The 21933-nt window shown below is 42.0% G+C and overlaps 1 protein-coding gene across 1 annotated transcript in view; it reads left to right on the top strand.

Moving 5' to 3' along the window:
- Positions 1-21933, top strand: part of LOC137868888 (matrix metalloproteinase-17-like) — a 56196-nt gene that overhangs the window by 24612 nt on the left and 9651 nt on the right. The window contains exons 4-6 of the mRNA XM_068705901.1: positions 9351-9637; positions 19271-19447; positions 20417-20519. Coding sequence (XP_068562002.1) covers positions 9351-9637; positions 19271-19447; positions 20417-20519 — 567 coding nt within the window. The remainder of the gene's footprint in view (positions 1-9350; positions 9638-19270; positions 19448-20416; positions 20520-21933) is intronic.

Genomic DNA, 21933 nt, shown 5'->3' with positions numbered 1-21933 from the left:
ACAGAGTGGTGGCTAGCAGTGGGCAACAGCAAAGTAATTATGCTTGCGTCCCCATGCTCTGATTCAAAAAAAATAAATAATATATATATATATATTTATATATATATATAGATAGCTCTGCAAAAAGGAGCAAAGTGCAATTATGTGCAGGTGTTAGCATGCACAGTCTGTTACTGCTCCATAGTTCTATTCAGGCATTCAAATACTTTGAATAGTGGCTTTCATTTGGGTGTTCACAGAAACCAAGACTTTCAGGTCCTTCAACATTTCAAATGTGACACGTTATTGAGTCCACAAAGGTTGGCACCGTTATGTTTAATTAGATTATTATATTTACTTTTAGAAGCAAGGACTTGCCCGATTCCTGATTTAGTTCACCTTGGCACAACTGACAAAGTCTGTCTGGCTGGCACTTCACACTCCTGCGCTTGTTCACACACACACACACACACACACACACACACACACACACACGTGTGCGGAGTAGGTGGTGAGTGTCGGGAGTTAGGCTAAGTAGCCATTGATTTTAAGGACTGGGATTCAAGTAATGTGTTTTTCCGCAATAGAAATATAAGTAAATTATTTTTTGTGATGATGTCTGCAAGTCTTTGTGCCAGGGCTGAGCCCTTAATCCCCAATTTAACCGCATACATCTTTTTTCTCTTCCTCTTACACACACGTCCAAATAGCACACTGCACTCAGCCAAGTATGTTACGGCCCAGTTGTGTAGGAGTCCACTGTTAGCTCATTATCTCATATTTTTAGCCCATTATCACAGCAGACAGCCTGGCAGTCATTAGCAGTCCAACTGATAACTCAAACGGATAGGTGTGTAGCAAGCTGAGAAAAAAAGATTGGGCCGAGGATAACGAAGAGGAAAGAAAGGAAAACGAGCAGCAAACACGGAGAGTGAGATTGCATCTTTTCTTTCTGCATCCGTTTAGTCCGATACAGTGGGTGGGTTTTACTGACTACATGCTGGATTGAAAAACCACCAACTCTCATCCGTCTCTCTCGCCTTGTCATCTTTCTAATGAAGTCATTGAAGTGAGCACAAGAATAAGCGATGTAGGAACATGAACACGCACTTAATTACTATGAAACTCCATCATAGATGTAAATCAGCAGTGGCATCATGCTCTTAACATTTTGTGGCATATATATTATTGTTTTAGCACGCCCTACAGCTCAAAGCCACTGTCTTGTGAAGCCTGCATGGTGTAGCATAGCGCTCTGAAGCCAGTGAGAATTATTTAAAAACAGTAAAGACACATTCAAAGTCCGAGGCAGTCGGTAATAAGAATATTAAGTATAGCCATGGTCATAACTCAGCGGCAGGGGTCCATCAAAGTAGTAATTATAGCCATAGCTCACAGTTGTTAGTGAGTGTTAAGAAATGCAACAGCTGTATCCAATGGCACCGGTATGTTATAGTCCTAGGAGTAGCTCTGGGACTATAACATAAAGCTGCTAGCGGTAATGGCCACACGTTTCTCTCATTCTCTCGTTCCTTTGGCACCTATGAAATCCTTTGAATATGTCATGTTCATTATTCACCGTGTAATTCACGGACGTATACATTTTCAGGGGAGTATTCACCGAGATCAGCAACTTGAATTAGTCAGAATTCCACATAATGTGGCTTTCTGGCCTGCATTGCGAGATTTAAGGGCTAATCTGTGACATCTATCATATCCACACTGGGGCTGTGTGGCTAATGAGGAGTAAGATAAGCATCTATAGCTGAGTTACTGGTCTGATTGCAATACTCTAAAGCCATGCTAGCAGCTCTATGAGGCTGTACTGTGCTAAACGCTAACATCAGCATGCTAACATGCGCGCAATTACAATGACAGCATGCTAACTTTTACTATAATTAGCATTTTAGTTTATAGCATGTTAACATTTGCGAGTTGGGGCTAAACACAAAGTACAGTTGAGGCTGATGGGAAAGGTATTTGGTCATAAAATAAAAGAATTGCACAAACTCACATTTTGACTTTGAACAGGAAAAGTCAAGAGGATCACAAAAATATGCATAATTATAATCTGGGAACCATAAATGTCTGTGCAAAGATGTCTCAGATATTTCATTGTGGTCCAAAGTGGTGGTATGACTTTGTCAAAAATGCTTCCATAAGCGGGTAATAACTAATATTAATAATGACAATTCATGAACACCGTCTATATATCATCACAGGCACATTTAACTGTTGAGTGGATTTTCTATGTGATGAATTTATTCTGGAAGATATTTTGACTCATCTCAGACATATTTCATCACAATGGCAATATTTTGTTCTCACACAGACGCACTGTTGATTCCGCTCACGGACAGCTTTTGCTACACAAATATTTTTAACTAGTTAGTAAAAAACGTGGAGTGACAAAGAAAGAAGCCGGTGCAGGAATTGTACAGGAAACAGGAATTTCTGTTATGTATTGCCTCAAATGTTTAACTATCTTCAGTAATGATTTTGAAATCGTCTTTAGTCAGGGAAGCTTGTACTTGAGTTCCCCTCATATATGTGAGAGTTGCCTCTATTATTGGCCAATCACAACTCCATCATTGTGTTTGTATCACAAAGCAGTTCTGCCACCCAGAAGAGTTTATTGACTTGGCACATATTTCTAGGCTATTGGGAGTCCTAAATATATATCTCACTGCTGCCATTTGAGGCCACCAACCTGTGAAATTGCTTGGTGGAACCTTAACAATAACTATAACTATTGTTGAGTGTTATCTTATTAAGAAACCATTATATTTTTCTCCACAATTCGCATCGTCGTCTCTGAGTTGGTGACTGTGATAGTCAGGATAGACAGAGAAAGGGGGAGAGAAAGATTTGAGGAGAGAGGGAAGACTCATGCTGAGCTTTTTAATTTAATGTCTTTCATCTTCAGCCTGAATGACATAACGTGTGTGTGTGTGTGTGTGTGTGTGTGTGTGTGTGTGTGTGTGTGTGTGTGTGTGTGTGTGTAAGAGAAGTATGAGGACTTTTGGTAATACACATTACGTATGAGTCCGTGTCTCTGTCAGCAAAACATTTTCCTGTTTGTGAGTGTGTTTGTGTCGCTACATGTGTGCATCTACAAAACGCATATCAGCATATGAATCACCGTCTGCATATGAGCTTTCAATTTTCAGAGTAATCAGCTTATGTCTACGGAGGGTAGCGGAGCACAGGAGGTGAATATTACTGTGTGTGTGTGTGTGTGTGTGTGTGTGTGTGTGTGTGTGTGTGTGTGTGTGTGTGTGTGTGTGTGTGTGTGTGTGTGTGTGTGTGTGTGTGTGCGCGCGAGCGAGCAGCGGCGGTACATTTTAGCATCACTTTTGATGTCAGCTCATGTCTCCCGGGAGCAGCAGAGCCACAGGAGGTAAGAGCCTGCAGAGAGGCTGAAGGCGGGGGACAGCGAAAGAGTCTTAGAGTTTCCCTCATCTGGCTCTCTCTCCCTCCATCTCTCCCTCCATCCCTCTCTTCTTTCCCCTCCGCCTCTCTTCATCTGAATCATCACTCTGCGTGCAAAAAAAGGCCCCGTAAGAAGTACGTGGAAATTAAAAGTCAAACAGGTGAAATATAGAGGATTGTGTGTGCGAGCTTGTGTGCCTGAAATGTTTGTGTCTTTCCATATCAGCTTAAGCTCATGCAGCACACACACACACACACACACACACACACACATTTCCCTCGAACACGTAAGCCTTCTCATTTGTCAAATGACGGTGGAAATCGTGCCGTGGAATTCAATAGGTCGAGAAAGTGAAGTCCACCTTAATCAGCTTTCTGCCCGTCCAACTAATTTCAAAGACTGTTAAATTACTTTTTCCTAATCTGTGGCGGTGGAAGCAAGATGGGTTGCAGACCTGATTCTTGCACGTTCCCCACAAGCCACACTGGCATTTGAGTGGAATAGTGACCTGAAGCGTCATGACTGTGAGCGAAATTGCATTTAGAGCACAAATCTGGAACTTTTCTCGCCGTTCGTGTTACCTGAAATAATGTTTTAACCACAGTCATTTGTGCTGATGGCGTGTGTGCGGAAGGTTGTTCGTAATCGAGAAAAAAAAAAAACACGTCAGTCAGCAAACTGTACTGCTGAGTTCATGGTAAACACAAAACATGCTGATCAACATTTCTCAATTGTAGAGTATGGAAAGCGCCTCCAGCCGTGGCAATTGTGCAGGGTTGTTTCATAGACGTATTAATGCAAGGTTGTGATTTTACTAGCCCTGCATCCCATCAAATTGCAGGTTTGGGATGGTGGATGGGCATTTATGCACATATGCAATTTATAGTTTGCTTTTTCATAACCGTGACCGATATCTTCCCCTAACCTTTGCCAACGTTTTTTTCCCGTTGCCAAACCCAACCTTCACCTCAAACACGGTTTACTTTTCCACAACCACGATCTTGCTCCGACCTGAACCGTAGCAGCCAATCGCAGATATGTCAGAAAGTAAGTATTTTTAAAACGCCGGTGTTTGGTTTTTGGAGAATCATCCATTATTGATGTTATTGTGTGCCCACGGGGTGAACGTTTCCACCGGTGACCCGTGGCACCCCCTGTTATACATTCAATGACTCACTAGAATATTTCTAAACGGTGTCCTCTCACTGCCCAGCCAGTATTATCCATTTGAAAGAAGTACTCTCAACAACAAAGTAGCATGAAGCAGCAGCGAGTGCTTTGGGACTGTTTCCTGCCCTGGGATTCACCTCTCAGGCTACATACAGGCTTCCCCAGCACTCAGAGCTTCAGAGCCAGTACCATGTCCATCTGTTGTCGATAAAAGTCTATTCATGTTTTGACTTACGGTTGACAATGTGTATTATAACACCCTGACAACAAAAGACACTCAAATTGGACCTCAATAAAAGGACATTGGTTTAGATAGGAGGCAAGATATTTGTTTAACAATGAGAATTCATTATTGTTCATTGTCAGGTTCTCTACCAGTGAATGTGACTTTTTGGTGGGATGAAGCCATTTATAGTGCAGAAATATGAATAGTGTATCTCTCATTCATGTTTTACAAATACCATTTATCACGGAAGGCATGATGATCTATTTATCATAATGTGTAATTTGCTGCTGTAAGTTGATATAACTGCCTATGGAGGAAAGAGCTTGAATAAAGTTTCATTCTTTTAAACCACAGATTTATATGCCCTCCCCCACTTACACCCATTTATACTCTCTCTCTCTCTCTCTCTCTCTCTCTCTCTCTCTCTCTCTCTCTCTCTCTCTCTCTCTCTCTCTCTCTCTCTCTCTCTCTCTCTCTCTCTCTCTCTCCCCTGTTCTCTCTCTCTCTCTCCCCTGTACTGCCATACACGTCTGTAACACTTGTAAAGAGCTTTTGTAATGAGGTACATTTTTTTTTTTTTTGCGGGTGAGGAAAAGGAGACATCACATACTCTGTCAGAGATGGAAATGTGTCTGTGTGATCACTGATCCCTCCGAGTGTAGTAGCCTGGAGAAACGCTGAAACTTAAGGAACTCGTCATTCTCATGGAGAACAAACTCTGATTCCGACTAAAGTTAGAACTGTGGAAGATAAAGCCATGGGGAGATGTCAGAAATATGCCTGACAAAGGAGAGTCTGTGTGTCTGCTTTTTAGTCCCTCTTTTGCTCACTCTCCCTCATATCTTTCCCTCAATTCTTCCTCATTGTCTTCGTCTTACCTGCATCGTCCTGTTCATTCTCTCCTTTTGCTTCTCTGCAAATTGGACATGTACAGTGTGTTCTTCTGACATATAATACTGTCACCAAGTGAAACTAACGAAAAGAAAGACTAACAATATAATCTTAAAATTGTTTACTGCTCACCTATGTTGAGTCTCCCATGCACTCTGTTTCCGTCTGACACACGTTGACGTACGCTCAGCCCATTCAGCCTCAACTTGAACTACCGCTTGTACATGAGTGGGTTGTTGTTTTTTTTTGGAGTGTAAGCATTTACATTCAAACCCCTGTGATGAGCTGTCAGGGTGGGGACAAGTATGTGGAGCCGGTCCCAGTGATCGGAGTACTGGACAAACAATCCCTCTGTCCTCCTACTTCACCAAGCTAAGAGCACTTCAGACTCTTTTCAGATACAGTCATTAACAGATTCAATGAGCCTGAATCGCAAAGTGGGAAACGCTTGAAATGGCGAGTAGACATTAGTGGGTTTGTTTATCTAATGTATTGGATACATATTTGTTTAATATTAGAGTTCAGCGTTAATCAGTGAAGATAAAGAACCCAGAAAGAAAAGCATCATTATGAGCCGCTGCTGTACCGACACCATGAGCAGAGATCCTAGGCTGGTAAATGAGCAAAAGGAAACTGTGGGAGACGAGCTTCAGTCCTTCAGGAAAAAACTAAAAAAGTCCTTAATCATGAAGGATTTTGCGCATGAATTGAAACAAGTGTCAAACAAATGATTTGTCTGACAGGAAGTCAGCTTTCAAGATGCCGGCTTCAATAAAAGAAGGAATGGGAATGACAGAGGGCTTTTTATAACAACAAGAGTGTTTGTAGTGACAGAACTTCTGTCTCTGCAACCTATTTGTGACCCACATATTTACTATGATTGGCACAGTCTTCAGTATGACAAGTTCCACGGCGGGTGCAGCTTGATTTTTTTTATTTTTTTTTTTATGTGGTATTAATGTCGTCGAGTGGGAGTTTGGATATTCTCCGTAAAGGGGAGAGGTGCGCAGCCAACGATTACACCGTGATTTTGAGTTTAAGGTTCTAATTATAAAGATATATGCCCAGTAAACAGTCCTCGAGCAGCTACTACAGTGTATCCGTTTAACATCCAGCCAAACAAACCCACGTTGCTCTAATGAAGATGTCAGTCAATAATTAGCCTTTTTCCATTATGCCGTGTGCAACCACTGATCTGATGTTGTTCTGCACGGTGTGAGTAGCTTTCCACACAACAGCAGGGCACAGCTCCTGAACACCAGTGTTGGATACTGTTCTGAGGTGTGCCAGCATGTCACCTGGCTGCTTGTTCTTGTTCCTTTTCTCCGTGCAATATTTAAGACGTGTGTTGTTTCCTGTGAACGACTCAATGTAATGAAATGTTAAAAGGGACGGTTCGCCCCGAATGCAAGAACACATATTATTCCTCTTACCTGTAGTGCTATTTACCATTCTGTGTTGTTTTGGTGTCCGCTTTCTCTCGAAATATAATGGGATTATTCGGCGGTACAAAATTGTAAGTTTGATTTGGGGAGGGGGAACCTCCCTTTTAGGGTTAAAATAACAGATTTTCTCAATCTTTTTTCCATCATGCATCCAGTGGAAAAACGTCCACAAAATCGTAGTATCCTTTCTAGCATCAGAGCACTCGTTTCTTCTCATTGTTCCTTAATGAACCAGCCTCATAGTGGTCCCCCCACTGGACTAAGTTGAACTGTTCTGTTGACAGTTTAGAGATAAAATCATATAGTGTGTGATATAGAAATATTCTGATCTCATGCTTAGGAGGAACCAGTTGATCGTGTTAATGTGAGTTTAAAAGGGTTTCATTTTCTACGACTAGGATCAAGATAACAAATGTGTGCTCCAGAAAGAGAAACGTTTTTAAAGAATGGATTCAAATTTCAAGCAAACATAGAATCGGTGTATCCCCTGAGTTAAAGACAGTTAATGTATAAGCCGGTTCATCTACAGATAAAGTGCACTCGCCTACAGAGTTCACGGTTCCTTGTTGCTCACTGCACATACCTGTATTCACCATTTCACCTAAATGTACCATTTTCTTACCTCTTCCATGCAAATTGCAGCATAAGTGAGCTATGCGGGTGGTTTGGTTTTTGTTTGGGTGCAGCTACACGCAGGAATTGAGCTGTTCTCCCGAGGTTGTCCTTCACCATTTTAGTTCAGTTCTGTGAGCATGTTTTCGTTTCACACTTTCAGAGACGAATATCTTCTGTTTATGCTTGTGGAATTCAGTCGATATGTGTGGGACATCTTACCTTGTAGTATTAAACTATTTCTCAGGTCTGTCTATTACAATCAATATGTGAATCAATATCCATGTTTCTGCTCTTTTTTTTTTTTTTTTCTCGCATCGAAGGACAGTTTTGCCTCATTTGATGCGAGACACGACACTTGAAAAAGAGGTTAAGATTGTTGATAAAATCAAGCTGTCCAAAAGACAATGTGCTCCCAGAATAACCTAGAACACCTACGAAATGTTAAACATCTTTTCTGTGAGATAAAATACCATCAGGGTTTTTTTGGGGGGTTTTTTAATGAATCACAGCAATCGGTGATGTTAGACTTTGACTTTCGAATTAAAAATAATGCTCCATCAATACAAAACTTTTGTTTATTTTTCAGCCATTTCTGAGATAGAGGCAAGATGAGGCGGCACTCTCTCAAGGCCAAGAGCCTTGATTAAATGTCCTAGAGCAGCCTGCAGTGGCCAAATCGCTTCTTGTATTTACACAGAGGGCTTTTGTGGGTAGAAAAGCGTTGAGGGCAGAGGAGTAGGCAGAGGCAAAGACTGGAGGACAGCGAAGACGGGGAATGATGGAGAAGGAGTGGAGATTTAGAGCGAGAAAGGGTAAACAAACTTGTGGATGGTTTTCTGTTTATTCTTGTCCCGTTTCTTTTGTCACTGACACAACGACAGAATAGCTTGAGAGATGCTTAGTGCGATAAGAGGACGAAAATGAAATAAGCAAGGAAAATCTAGCCAGAATCTATTTTAATATTCTCTGTTTATTATCAGGATGTGTGAGCAATGGGAGCACCTATCCATGAAATACAAAAAAACAATGGAATCACTATGTGCAAACATCATTTTTGTGTTTCTGTGCAGTTCTGTCCCAGTGGCAAACATTGCCTATTTGACCTTTTTCTACAATTCAGAGCTATCTCTCCATCCTGCTCTTCTCCTGCCAGTGTCTACTGCTGCAACCTGCTTCCCTTTTTCCACTTCTTTCTTTCTCCTGTGCTCAGCTCCCTCTTTCTTACACATTTTCCTTTTGTGTCCCCTCCCATGTTCATCTCTGACGTGTCACCCTTACACTTGACATCTTATTCTCCAGTCTCCTGCCATGGCTTTTTGCTCCCTTACCCTTTCCTCCCTCTTGTTTCTTGTCCATCATCACCTTTTTCTCCTCTCACTTTGCCCAGCTCTCTCCTCTTATCTCCACTTTTACTTTGTTCTTTTGTCAAGTCACGCGTCCTCTTCCTTCATCAGCCCACCATCTCCTCTCCTCTCCTTTCTTGTCATCTCAACTCCCCCGTGTCCTTCCTGTCCTCTTCCTCACCCCATCTTGTCTCTTCTTCTCTTATGTAACATATCTGTCCCCCCCCCCCTCCCCTTTCTTCCCTCAGAGTAAGGACCTTCCCTAAGGATTCGGCCTTACTGGGCAGGGACACTGTCCGAGCCCTGATGTACTACGCCCTGAAGGTCTGGAGCGACATCGCACCGCTGAACTTCCACGAAGTGGCCGGCAGCGACGCAGACATTCAGATCGACTTCACTAAGGCCGACCACGACGACGGATATCCCTTCGACGGGCCGGGGGGAACGGTGGCGCACGCATTTTTCCCCGGAGAGAGGTTCACAGCTGGGGATACGCACTTCGATGACGACGAGGCCTGGACCTTCAGATCTCCAGGTGATGAACGTCGCAATCTTGCTCTATTAAGCCAGTGTCTATATGTTTGTGCAAATGTGTAACCTCCATTTGATGTCAATTTCTCCATTACTTTGAAGCTTCTCAACGTGATATTCAGATCATTAATACAGCAGCAATCGTATTGACAACCTTTAAGCTAAATGCTTCGAACATTCATCCATTACTTTTAGCTAAATTTCGACTATTTCGCTCGCTTTCCAACTATTTTTCATTCACAATTGAACACTTGTTGCGTGTTACAATTGACAGGTTCATTGGCCACCTGCTAGTTATTGTAAAAATGTCTAAAGATCAGCATCACACCAGTTTGACATCCTATTTGGGTGTTTGTTCTCCCCCTTACCTCAAATCATTTTAGTTGAGCTTTCTACGCACCGATTGACAATTGCATCCCAAGATGTTCTCTAGTCATGCTTTCATTTAGGTGACCTGAGGCTTTAATTCATTATCAAGATAGCTTATTAACCAGAGCCAGGATAATTAACAATTATCTGTTGTTCTTATTAAGTCTGTTTTCGCTCATCGACACACAGTCTGTCTTTAGCCGATTCCAGTGAAACATATTTATGCAGTGTTTGTGCTCTGAGCTGTGTGGGCTAATAGATTGCTTTATGCAGCGTTATCCTGAATGATCTGGCCAAATTACTTTCATCAAACAGTTTTGAAAGAGCGCGATTACCCGCTGAGGGAGATCTGCGAGTTTGAAATGAGGACAGAATGACAGCGGCTCTAAACGGAATTCAATCAGCTCTGCCAATCAAAAATAGACGAGCTTATGTAAGAAATATCCATTATTCCTCGACGGCTCTGGAAAAGACAACGCAGTGCTTTGGTATTTTGGCTGTAGAAAGTTACCTCCACACATTCACTCTTTCACACGTTCACTCGCTCGCTGTTCAAGATCTGTCTTTTCTGCAGTCATCATTCACTCGCATCCTCTTTGCACCTCTGCAGAAATGTCTGCGTCCTTGTTATTTTATGAATAATTGTGAATTCCAGACTCATTGCTCTGTGTGTGTGTGTGTGTGTGTGTGTGTGTGTGTGTGTGTGTGTGTGTGTGTGTGTGTGTGTGTGTGCGCCCCCGTGCTCACTGGTGCAAATGAAATTATTGGTGACACAGCAGGAGCTTTTTTTCCCAAAATGTGACCTAATCGTCACATTCTCTAAACCTTGGTGGTCTTGTCACTCAGCATCTTCCTCATTTCTCCCCACTGTCCTTTTCTTTTCTTCTGTTTTTTTTTTTTTTTTTTAAAAAAGGAGGGAGGGAGTTGGAAACAGGAAAGGGCAGGGGAGCAGTATAAGTTCACTCATCCGGATGAAATGATCGGATGGAGTGATCTAGTCGCGCTGAATGCATCGTCAGGCAGAGGCCGTCTCAGTGCGGTCACACGAATGACAACATGAATCATTAACTTTCCTTTTCTCTGACTTGCTTTCTTTAGTCTCCCTTTCATCTGGATGACTGAATTTAAAATGTCCTTCCTCTCTCCTCTGCTCGGTACCTCCATTCATCCCTTCTTTCTGAAAGATGGATGGACATGACAGGAAGAGAGGTAGAAATGATGCGAGAAAGTATTTGGGGAAAAAAAAAGTCCATCACAAGTTTCACAAGTCCAAGACTGAAGGTTTGCACGAGTACGACACGACAGTCCAACTCAAGGTCCACTTGATGCCGTTGGATGATGCTCTAGTACTTTACTAACTCTAACAAATCTGGATAATGGATATTGGCATACGGTTTATGTAATTGAAAGTGACACGCGTACGCTGATACGCTAAAGAAATGAGCAAGAGGGTTGTTAGAATTTTAGGTTATTGGTTATCTTACAGTAAAGTTAAAATATTGTATTATCGCCTGTCACTTGTAGGGGACCAGGTGCAGTTAAGAGGAGACGCCGTGTGGAATTTGGCCACAAGAAACCTGGACTTTTACGGCGTAGGTGATGTAAGAAGTATGCCAACGCAATGGCAGGAGAAAAAAAAGAAATTGACATAGATTTTTTTTTTAACTATATCTGCTGGTTGCATGTAGTTGATGATGGTATTTTGCCTTTGTTTCTATAAAATTGCAAACAGCGCCTAAGCAGGGGAAGAGTAATTGTTACTGCCTCGCTGTATACACCATCATCTGCTAAAAAAGTCCCCGCAGCCAAGAAATGAAGGGGCGCCAAACGTTTGTGATATGTTGGGTTCGCCACCATTATTCCTCCTCTGTTTCCGAGTGAATCCTTTTTTTTTTTTTCATCCTTCCAGTAGAAGCAGAATTGCACCACTTGGCAGCTAATACCTATTTCTAAACACACCTCTTTCTCGCCTCACCCTCAGACATCCCAAAGAGAGTAATTCTTGGATGAAAGATGAATTCATGACAAAACCTGACATTAATACCTCTACCCAAGCTAAATGCAAAACAGAGCCTATACACCCACTGTGTGACTTTCAGGGATATGTGTACATTATCTTGTGCAATACTCTGTGATAAACAGAGCTCGGTTACAGTTCATGCACCGGTACTTTATTTGATATTGCTGCATTCCAGAAAAAAGCTGACATCTGTGGGCCATTGGAACAGTCTTGCAATTGCAGTATTTGGATTTTTATAGATTATTTGTTAATTAGCTAGTTGTAAGTTGTGTTGGGTTGTGCCGTGATGCTCTGTTGCATTTTGTCCAGTGTCAAGAGCTTCGATCACCACTTCACTTCGTCATTTAGTGTGCAGACAGTTACTCGCTTGTCACGAACAATAAGCAGGACCCCAAAAAAAAAAAGAGCCGATATTGTGTGAAACCAAAGGGTTCAGTCGCTCGTCTAATACCACAGATCTGAAAGATGAATTTGAAATAGCATCATGGTTTTCCTCACTGATTTTGAAGGGTTGAAATAAATGCATGCCTGGTGTCTTATTCTCTGTTTAATATAACATAGCTGAGCCAAGATGAATTGTCTATTTAACGAGGGGAACTGGGGTCAGACAAGCTAGATGTTTTCTTTATCAGTAACAATGTGGTAACGACAACAACAAATAGTTTGAATCTAAAATCATGTCAAATCTGAAATTGGTTTAACAATTTGTTTAATATAGTAAACAAATTCCGATTTGACATGTTTTTATTCTGTTTAGTTATTGTCCGTAAGAAAGGTCTTTAGAAGGATCCACCGCCCCGTGGAGCATTTTGACCTCATGTTTTTAGATTCAACCTCAACCGTAAGGTGGAGCTTCGAGGGGGGTGTGTGTGTGTGTGTGTGTGTGTGTGTGTGTGTGTGTGTGTGTGTGTGTGTGTGTGTGTGTGTGTGTCTTTGTTTGTGTGTGTCCATCCCAGCTGGTGAGTCTTTGATGGGGCCAGGACCTGCGTGGGTCTCTCCCTCCTTTGTTTTGCTGCTGTCAGGGCTGCGAGCCATATGTTGCAGGACAGCAGCTCAATCTGCTCCAATTAGACCTCCCACCGGGCCGCAGCAGTGGCAGGACAAGCAGAGGAGGCTGTAGTGCAGCCTGAGTGTGTGGTTGGAGGAGGAGGAGGAGGAGAGGGTAGGAACAGCTGCATAGATGTAGGTTTGGTTAATGGGAGCAGGGCAGAGGTCTGACCTCATCTAGTGACTAATTTATTTCTCTGCCTCAATCATGGCGCTTTCCAAAACTCAGTTATTCGCAGGTTATAAAACTACTACGATGTAGTAAATATGTATTGAAGACATTTGTAGTTGCAGAACAATCCAGAAAAAATAGCTAAAACTGTTTTTAACACCAAGGTTATTGTCTTTAATATTTTAAGGTGCTAATTATAAGTGATTATATATGAATAATATTATAAGTGCTGATTTTTAAGCATTATGTTGATTTTTGCCAGCTATGAACAAATACAGGGAGACTGAAGGACGACGGTACCCAGTGTGTTTGTCGAGTAAAGTGGCCGTCGATGTGGGACAAGTTCTGTGAATCCTCATATCTGGTTGGACGTTGTTATTTTTATGGATGCCCATTTCTTCCACTGTGATGAATCCCCTCACAACTCTCCTCAAACGTCTTTACTCAGCCCCCTAAACCGTCTCTTGTCTTCAGAGTGTTCAGCTCACCTCTGGATTATGACGCTCTGTAAAAACCGTTGGGATTCTCTCCCACTCCGAGGGTGCCAGACTGGCGCACTGAGGCGTAGGGGGGGAAAAAAAAGTTAATTAAACAAACTCTTAATTTCTCCAAGTCACACTCTGCCAGCCTCACCTTGCTGCTACCTCACAGCATCCTCCCCCAGCATCATCAGCGTGTCTCTAAGTCATAGCTGATGTCCGTATCACCGCTTCTACGTGTCATTCTGCCTTTAAGGCGACGAACGTTTAAGTCCTGAACTGGCTCAGCTCTACTCCCACAAAGCTATCGGATTCGTAAATTGTTGTTCTTAGCAACTTTTTTTCAAAAGCACGCTAATCCCTTGAGAAGATACAGACTTGTTAGTTCAGCCCAGGGGGTAAAAAGTGAATGTCGGTGCTGCAGCAGATTGCGGAGCTATGTAATCGTCTTTAGAAAAATTAACCTTATCAGACAAATCCGTAGCTGAGTAATTGCCTTTGCTAATTCCCTTCCCCCCCCCCATCTCCCGGTGCATTGTTCTCTGCGAGACCCTAAATCTAGGTCTGCCAAGGCCATCTCCTAATGTGTATGATGATGCTGAATAGTGGAATATTAAGCACCGCATTTAGCGGACCGGTTCACCCCTGCTCTGTGATTGATGGTTCCGCCGACCGTTAGGAGTCGTGAGAGGGCGGAGTCTCGCGAGACAAATAAGTGGAGGTCTGAAAGTGTTTGTTTTTGCTTTGATAGGCAGCAGATTGCTTCTGTTAATTAGCAGTCTGCTTCTGCAAACCGATTACCCTGACTAAAACAAAAGTGTCATTAAGCAGGTGAATTTTTCATGACATTCATTTTGCTACTGGTGTGATCATGCATTCTTGCGTGTAGCTCATGTCTTCTGCGAAAGACAATGTACACACAAAAAAAAAAAACAGGACATAGTAGGCAGATAGGACCGTTTAATGCTACTATATTATCATTCATTTAAACTCCTCTTCAGACAATAGATACAGAAATACATTAGGGCAACCCTAGTCACGTTTTTTTCCCCAAGTGTGCATTAGACTGTGTTCACTTTAAATCTTAAATATTACATCATAAAGATAAGATAAGATAATCCTTTATTAATCCCACAGGGAAATTTGGAAAGGTGTAGCAATCAAACCTTTGTTCCAAAATAAAGTGCAAGTGACCGACAATGTGCAGGATATCTGGTTTAATTTAGGTGTGTAAATATTTAAAAGCATCGGTGTGAATTCTGCGAGGAAAAAGTAAGTTTATAGGACTATGGACATGTTGGTAAAAGAAGAAGAAAAATCACTCTCGTGTTTGTTGGTAGAGGTGAATAAGGGAAGTTGTCTAGGAAAGCGGAGTTACAGCTCGTTAAAGAACAAGGACTCAGGCAGAGTCACTGATATGAGGAGAGTGGTGCGTAATGTAGACTCTCTCGGCTACATCATGCTGTTACATGTTACTTATATAGAGCATTACTGGAAGTGTCATTTAAAGTTTTGCCTTCAAACCCACCCTTTGTATATTACATGTATTGCCCTTGGTTGGGTTTCATGACTGATGCTGGCTGAAACGGAGCAGACGATAACACAGAATAGAAAACGGAAGGAAAAAAAAACAGGATCAGAATCCAGAGATCATAAACAAACCATAAAGTTAGAACAGGTAGGTACGAGAGGAGGGCAGAGTGAAACGGTGCTGGAGCCTTAAAGTTCACTAACTATACTTATTTCTGCTTTACCTTTCCTCCAAAATGCAGTTTATAGCCATTAGCTTGCTTGTTGTCACCATTGTTAAAGTTGAACTGTGCCGGTGGACAGACTTGCAGTATTGGTGACTTTTACACACTATAAGACTGAGCTGTGTTCATGCACCTCCAGTGGATAAACATGTAGACACAGAGCTCTGTTGGTGCTCACTGAGCATGGAGGGATTACACTCTCGTGGCCTGTGAAAACGTCTGCTTATTAAACCACTGAATTGTTTATGCCATTGCTATTAGTTCAGATAAGTAACAGATAATTTGTAGCTATTGTCTCTCTGACTCTCTGTCTCTCACTTCTTTTTTTTTTTTTTTTTTTTTTTTTTTTAAACTGAGACACATAATGTCAAATGACGCTCGATTGCAAAACTAATTCGCATTTTTACACAAGCAAAGGTGCTGTAATCACAGGCCTCCGCATTACAAGGACTCCCATCCAATGTAAAGGCTAACCTTTTGAGCTTGATGGTTCTCGTTCTTGTTAATGTTTAGCAAAGTAGAGGCCAGAGAGTATTTACATCGCACCACATCACAATAAATGGAGCGCTTGGCTGCACTGTATTCACTGCACGACAAATGATCCTTACTTGGACCGGAGCCCCAGAGGGTCTGTTTAAACCATCGTGTTGTTTTTGGATCTGACACAATGAATGTAGTAGTGTAGAGCTGTGGTGAGATATCTACAACATGGAAAAACCTTTGGAAAAAAAAAGTGTTTGAGGACCTGGAAAGAAGATGTTGAAGCCAGTAACACGGAGGGAAGTAATCCCCATACATGTTGAAATGTAGCTCAGTATATCATCGTCAACTCAGTTTTGAAAGAGATGAAGAAGAACGAGGCAACCGCAGCATAAACTGATTAATTATGTGTTACACAAGGTTGCTCCAGGCCTATTATTTAGTTTGCATATTGCCAAATTTCTCATCAACTGTTTTGTATATTGGCTAATAAACATCCTTGTCATCTTAATAGGGAATTGGACAGAGGACTGAGAGCCTTGAATAGTTCCAGTACCTATAGTACATTGCATGGTTATGACAACAATAAACAGAAATACAACTTTAAAGAATACTGCTCTATAAATAGCTATAAATACATTGTAATGCAGTTCGAAGAAATTTCCTTGCACAAAAAAAAAAAAGAGTGAAAGCGGTTACAAAAAGCGACAACGTAAAATGTTATAATCTATATGCGTTATGCAGATACGGTAAAAGAAAAACAGAACTACCAACTCTAGCCTTCCAAACTCACAAAACAACTTGATATGAAACAATATTTATCAAAGAAAATGAAAGATCCCTTCCACAAATCAAGTCAAAAAGGGAATGTATAACTTGAAAGTGAAATGGAATTTAGTATTTTCACACTCATTGATTAAGGACGATGTTGTTGTTTTTTGCCAGAGAGACTGTTGTATGAGTTGCTTCCTGGAAGGGAGGAGATTGGACAATGTGCGTGGAAGACGTTGGTAATGACGGTGAATGCAAGCTTCTTGGGCCTGGAGTGGCAGATATTTTGGAGAATGAGGAAGTTGTTGCCAATGATCTCTGGTCACTCAATTGTTTGTGTGGTCTGGTCTCATCCAATGAGAGAAATGTTTTCTGTAATGGAGGACTGGATGTTGGCTGTGCTCCACACCGCTGTCATTGGCCAGCTGTATGTCCTCAACTGTTGCATGAATCATCAACCCTTATGATAAGCCTTCTTGGTGATTAAGTAGTAGTCCTAAAGAAATATTGTACTTCCTAGGACCTTTAGATTATGTCACAGAGTTGTGTTGTTAAATGTATGTCACTAAAATGAAATTTGTTCTCAAGGAGAGATTAGCTGTTACTATATATGAACACCTTATGCTAGGTGCAACTGTTGTGCAGCTGGCAAAGCTAACGTTAGCGTGCTAATATATGACCCAGATAGGTTAGTGTAATTGAATATTTCTCACTCGATCTAAAACTTAATGATTACTAATGTATAACATATATTTTTCCATGTATTAATACATAAATAAAGCTAAGTAATTACATTTTGGAAGCTTTGACACTTAAGTTTAATATGTTGTTTGTGCACCAAAACTAAAGTCTAAAGTTGTAATTGTGCAACGTGATAGAATTTGAAAACGTTTGAATGTTTGAAACTTAGTTACTAAGAATTGAATTGGATTTTGCAAATAGCTGGCGCAATCTAAGAGACCGGGGGGGGGGGGGGGGGGGGGGGGGGTCTGGAATGAAGATCTTCAAACGTGATAAGTTCCCAGGCTATCAAAGTTACTCCAGGGTCATGTTGACTGAGCCAGTCTTCCACAAACATGCTGGCCCTGTAGGCAAACGTCAGGGCATCCACTCCAGGGTGTGTGATGGTTTTTTTGAGATAGCCGTCTTTAAGGCCCTCCTAAGATCAAAGCCTAGTTTAGAGGTCTAGTAAATGAATTCCCATTATCATCAGCATCATGCAATGAGAGCACTTGGGGTTGATAAAAAAAAACCTGCTTAATGGCTCACTGGTTAATCCAGTGGAACAAAGATTGAACCCCTAAATATAAAAGAATGAAATAGTCTGTAGAGTTACACAAAAGTCCTCTCCGTCTATCTCTCTCTCTCTCTTTGCCTTCCTCAATGAATCTGGTTCATCCATCCGATTCTCTCTGCTCCAACTTTGTCCACAGGCACTACGTTCATTCTGTCAGCCTTCCATGGACCGTGAATATGATGACATGGTACATACTCTGTTCTGAGGCCCTGTTCTCTCTCTCACATTTCTTTTGTCCACCTTTCCTCTCTGCACCATGTGTTCCTGTAGATTAGAGTTGGCATTTGCCTCCTGAATACCCCAGCTGGGTACTGTAAGCATGAGTGCACGTCCCAAGCTGAGGCCAACCTTAGGTTAACTGAATGCAGACTTCAGCTTAGCCACCAAGGAACTCTAAGCTAGCTTGGCCTGACACGCTAGCTCTCCATATTTTTTGCAAATCTAAATCTCCAAGCCCAGGTTTTGTCCTGCTTGGCAAAGTCAGACAAAGAGTTTGGGAGGCTTTTTCTTTCCTTTTTCTCGCTGAACATAGAGGGAAGGATGCTTTAATAGCCCGCGGCCTCTTCAGGTGTCTCTCCACACTCAGGTTTTTGATTGCCAGCCGAGGGACTCGGGCGGTTTTACCATAGTTATCTCACTACACCACATGCCTAACAGCACTCAAAGCCTCCTGAGCTGTCTGTCATGCCTCTTAATTTGCACCATAAGCAGATGAGCTGAAAAAAAAAAAAAGTATGAAATACCTGAACAGGGCTTTGACTGGGTCAATTTAGGACACAGAGTAAGTTGGTCACATTGGTGAGAGTCGCCACTGGGTCTTTCCAAAGCCATTTACAAAAAAAAAAAAATCATTCATGCCCTGTTCAAACATCAAACTCAAAGTATATCGAACAATGCATTCACCATGTTTGACCATTTGAACCATCGTATTGGTCGCGGATAAGAAGCTGTCTCACAGTCACGTGTGTGAACTAGTTTCGTACACATAGCTGTAAGCCATCAGATTCTGATGGTTATCATATTAAGACAAAGCTTTACAAGCAACCGTCTTATATCTCTAATTTAGTGGTAGGACCACAGTTGTTACTCTGCAGTAACCCAACTGTAACTAACTAGTTACAATAGTACTTTCTGTTCACCCCCTTACACAGCGCATGGTATAGATTGATAGGCCTATATATAATCTATACTGTGACTATGATGTCTTATTTTGTATTTAATGATCTCTGTCTCTCCGTCTCCTGTCAGACTCTCATGGGATGGATCTGTTCGCGGTCGCGGTCCACGAGTTCGGTCACGCCATCGGCCTGGTCCACACCTCAGCCATAGAGTCCATCATGAGGCCGTACTACCAGGGTCCTGTAGGCGACCCGCTGAAATACGACCTACCCTACGAAGACAAGGTCCGCGTCTGGCAGCTCTACGGTACGAGGGGAGCGTGTGTTCAACTCAGAGTATGTGTGTTGCGTGTGTGAACGTGGTGAAACGGGTGGTTTATTAAAAATGAGTTGCATTTCTATTAACAATTCTAAATTTAGCTGGAAAAAAAACGCACAAGTGTGAAAAATGGTATTTCAGTGATTGCTTGGTACTGGGGAAGACGCTGTCGCAAAATAAAACAAAATGGCCGCATAATGAAGGACACCTTATAAGTTCAAATAACAACTTGGATAGCATTTGTGGGAAGTCCATGTTCTATTTATTTTACAGTCAGCCTTTGAAAGTATTCACAAAGTAGTTTTCTGCATGTCATGATTTACTGGGCATAAGCTTTTTCAATCATTGTTTACATAATTCTGTCGTTATGAACAGGATATGTATGCTGCACCACATACTGGCGAAATTAGCTGTTCATTTGAGTCTTGAAAGATGTTTCTGCCTCTTCTAGATGTCTCATCAGCGCTGTGAAACAAGAACATTGTGGAGACATTCGTACACCATTGTTTTCACAGAATCTTCCTCTTCTCCGCTGACCATATCTCAAAGGCCTCTGCTGTAATTATGTACGTTTCCCGGAGTAGTGCTGGAAACAGCCATTCGCTGGTGACAGCTCAGCAGGCTGAAGATACAAAGGCATTCTCTTGCAGGAAGCAGAAATTGATGATCTCTGGAGAGGAAGGTTATTGATTTAATGAAAACATGGAGGGTGTAATTGTGCCTCGTTATGGCATGAGACCTTATCGCACCATTCACTCTAGGATGGATAGGAAACGGCCGTGTGAGGAAAAGAGAATGTTGAGCATGAAGAGTGCGCAAATAAATAAAGCAAACAAAACATTGCGTGCGATGTTATGATATAGTAGCATTGCAAAAGAACAGGAGTAGAGCAAATAACCAAGAATCACAAGAACGTTGCTTTGTATTCATTAGAGTTGACATTTGGCTCCTCCCTAGGTGTCAGAGACTCGGTGTCCCACACAAACCGACCAGGCAACCCCTCCCAGACGGCTGAACCTCCTGTCCTGCTGGACCTTCCTGAAAACAGATCCACCCTCCTGTAAGTAGTTATGTAACGTCACTTGGAATCTATCACGTGCAACACAATCTGGCGTTCCAGTGCTATACTGGATTAAAAGATCCACTTGGGCCTCTTCAATAATGCGTCGGCATCCATCTCATAGGATCTCACCGTTGTGCCTCGGCCAAATGCAGTGATCTCGCTTCACAATGGTCGCGGTGTTGCTTTTATGAAAGCTTTCCCGCCTCCGCTCATTCCGGCCTGTGCTGCAGTGGTCAGATGAGTGCAGCAGCAGAGAGGATACAGAAACGGGATGGCACGGTGCAATTCTGGCACCGAAAGTGACGCTTGCGCCGCAGTCGACTCAGGACACCTCTGATTAGAACTAGAAGTGCTGCTCTGCTGATATGTCTTCTGGCTTCAGTTGGCAAAGCTCATAAACCGCTTCATATAACTGTGTTTTTTTTTTTCCATATTCACAATGTTTTCCTGTATCAATTTTATATAAATTCCTTAACTAGGCATGTTTACACAGCCATAAAAAATTGTCTCTATTAAAGTTAGGGCAATAACAGAGGTTCAGCTACTTCCATATGAACATTATACTCCTAATAGGCCTCACACAGGTGGTATTTATTGCAGTGTAACTGTATTGGATCTCATTATAGAGAGATTTCTATTTTTGTCATGGTTCCCTGTACATCAGTGTAATTATAATGTGATCGTTTTCTAATTTTCTAAGTTTTTTTCTTCACTTCCACTGAGAAATATTGTAATGAATCCATGCAGGAATACTCAACGTTTATTGTAAAATAGAGGTTGTTGGTGCTTCATAGGAAGTCATGAGGTGCCAACAAAGGAAATTAGCAAAGAGGCCGAGAGTGAGTTTGGGAGCCTGCCCGTCTAATTAAGTAATTCCCCAAAGCAAGTTGAGCCGCTATCAGCCTGTAGTTTTTCCGATTATCAAGGATAATTTGGCTTAATTTTGCCCATTTATGTGTTTTGAGTGTACATACACTCACTCACACACCCAAAGCACCAAGCACTAACCTTAAAGTAGCCCCCGAGAGGTTCAACCAAAGACAAAACACAAAAATGTCTGCATTCGCAAGGTTGATGCAATTCAAATTAGTTTCAAAGACCACGTGCATGTGCATGCATACACACACTACAGTAAACAGCAAGGCAGCACTAACAAAAGGGGATAAGCTAAACAGGCAGTGGTGCAATATTTAACCTTAATCTCCCCCCCCCCCCCCCCCCACTTTCGGACTGCCACAGCCTTCATTAATCATTTTCCGCTAACTCCATCAGGTCATGAGGCGTGAAAACGCTGGATTAGGCCTGACAAGGGCTCCAATGCTGACCACTAGGCAGTGGTGTCGTGTTAATAGAGCTTTGAATAGAGACCTTTGTTGGCAATATAAGGCCTGGCGGGCTCCCACTCCCAGCC

The sequence above is a fragment of the Cebidichthys violaceus genome, unplaced genomic scaffold (genome assembly GCF_023349555.1).
Source record: "Cebidichthys violaceus isolate CVI_PGR_0920_01 unplaced genomic scaffold, fCebVio1.0.p SCAF_12, whole genome shotgun sequence".
NCBI lineage: Eukaryota > Metazoa > Chordata > Actinopteri > Perciformes > Stichaeidae > Cebidichthys > Cebidichthys violaceus.
The sequence above is the reverse complement of the archived record's forward strand: the minus strand, read 5'-3'. Positions and strand labels throughout refer to the sequence as shown.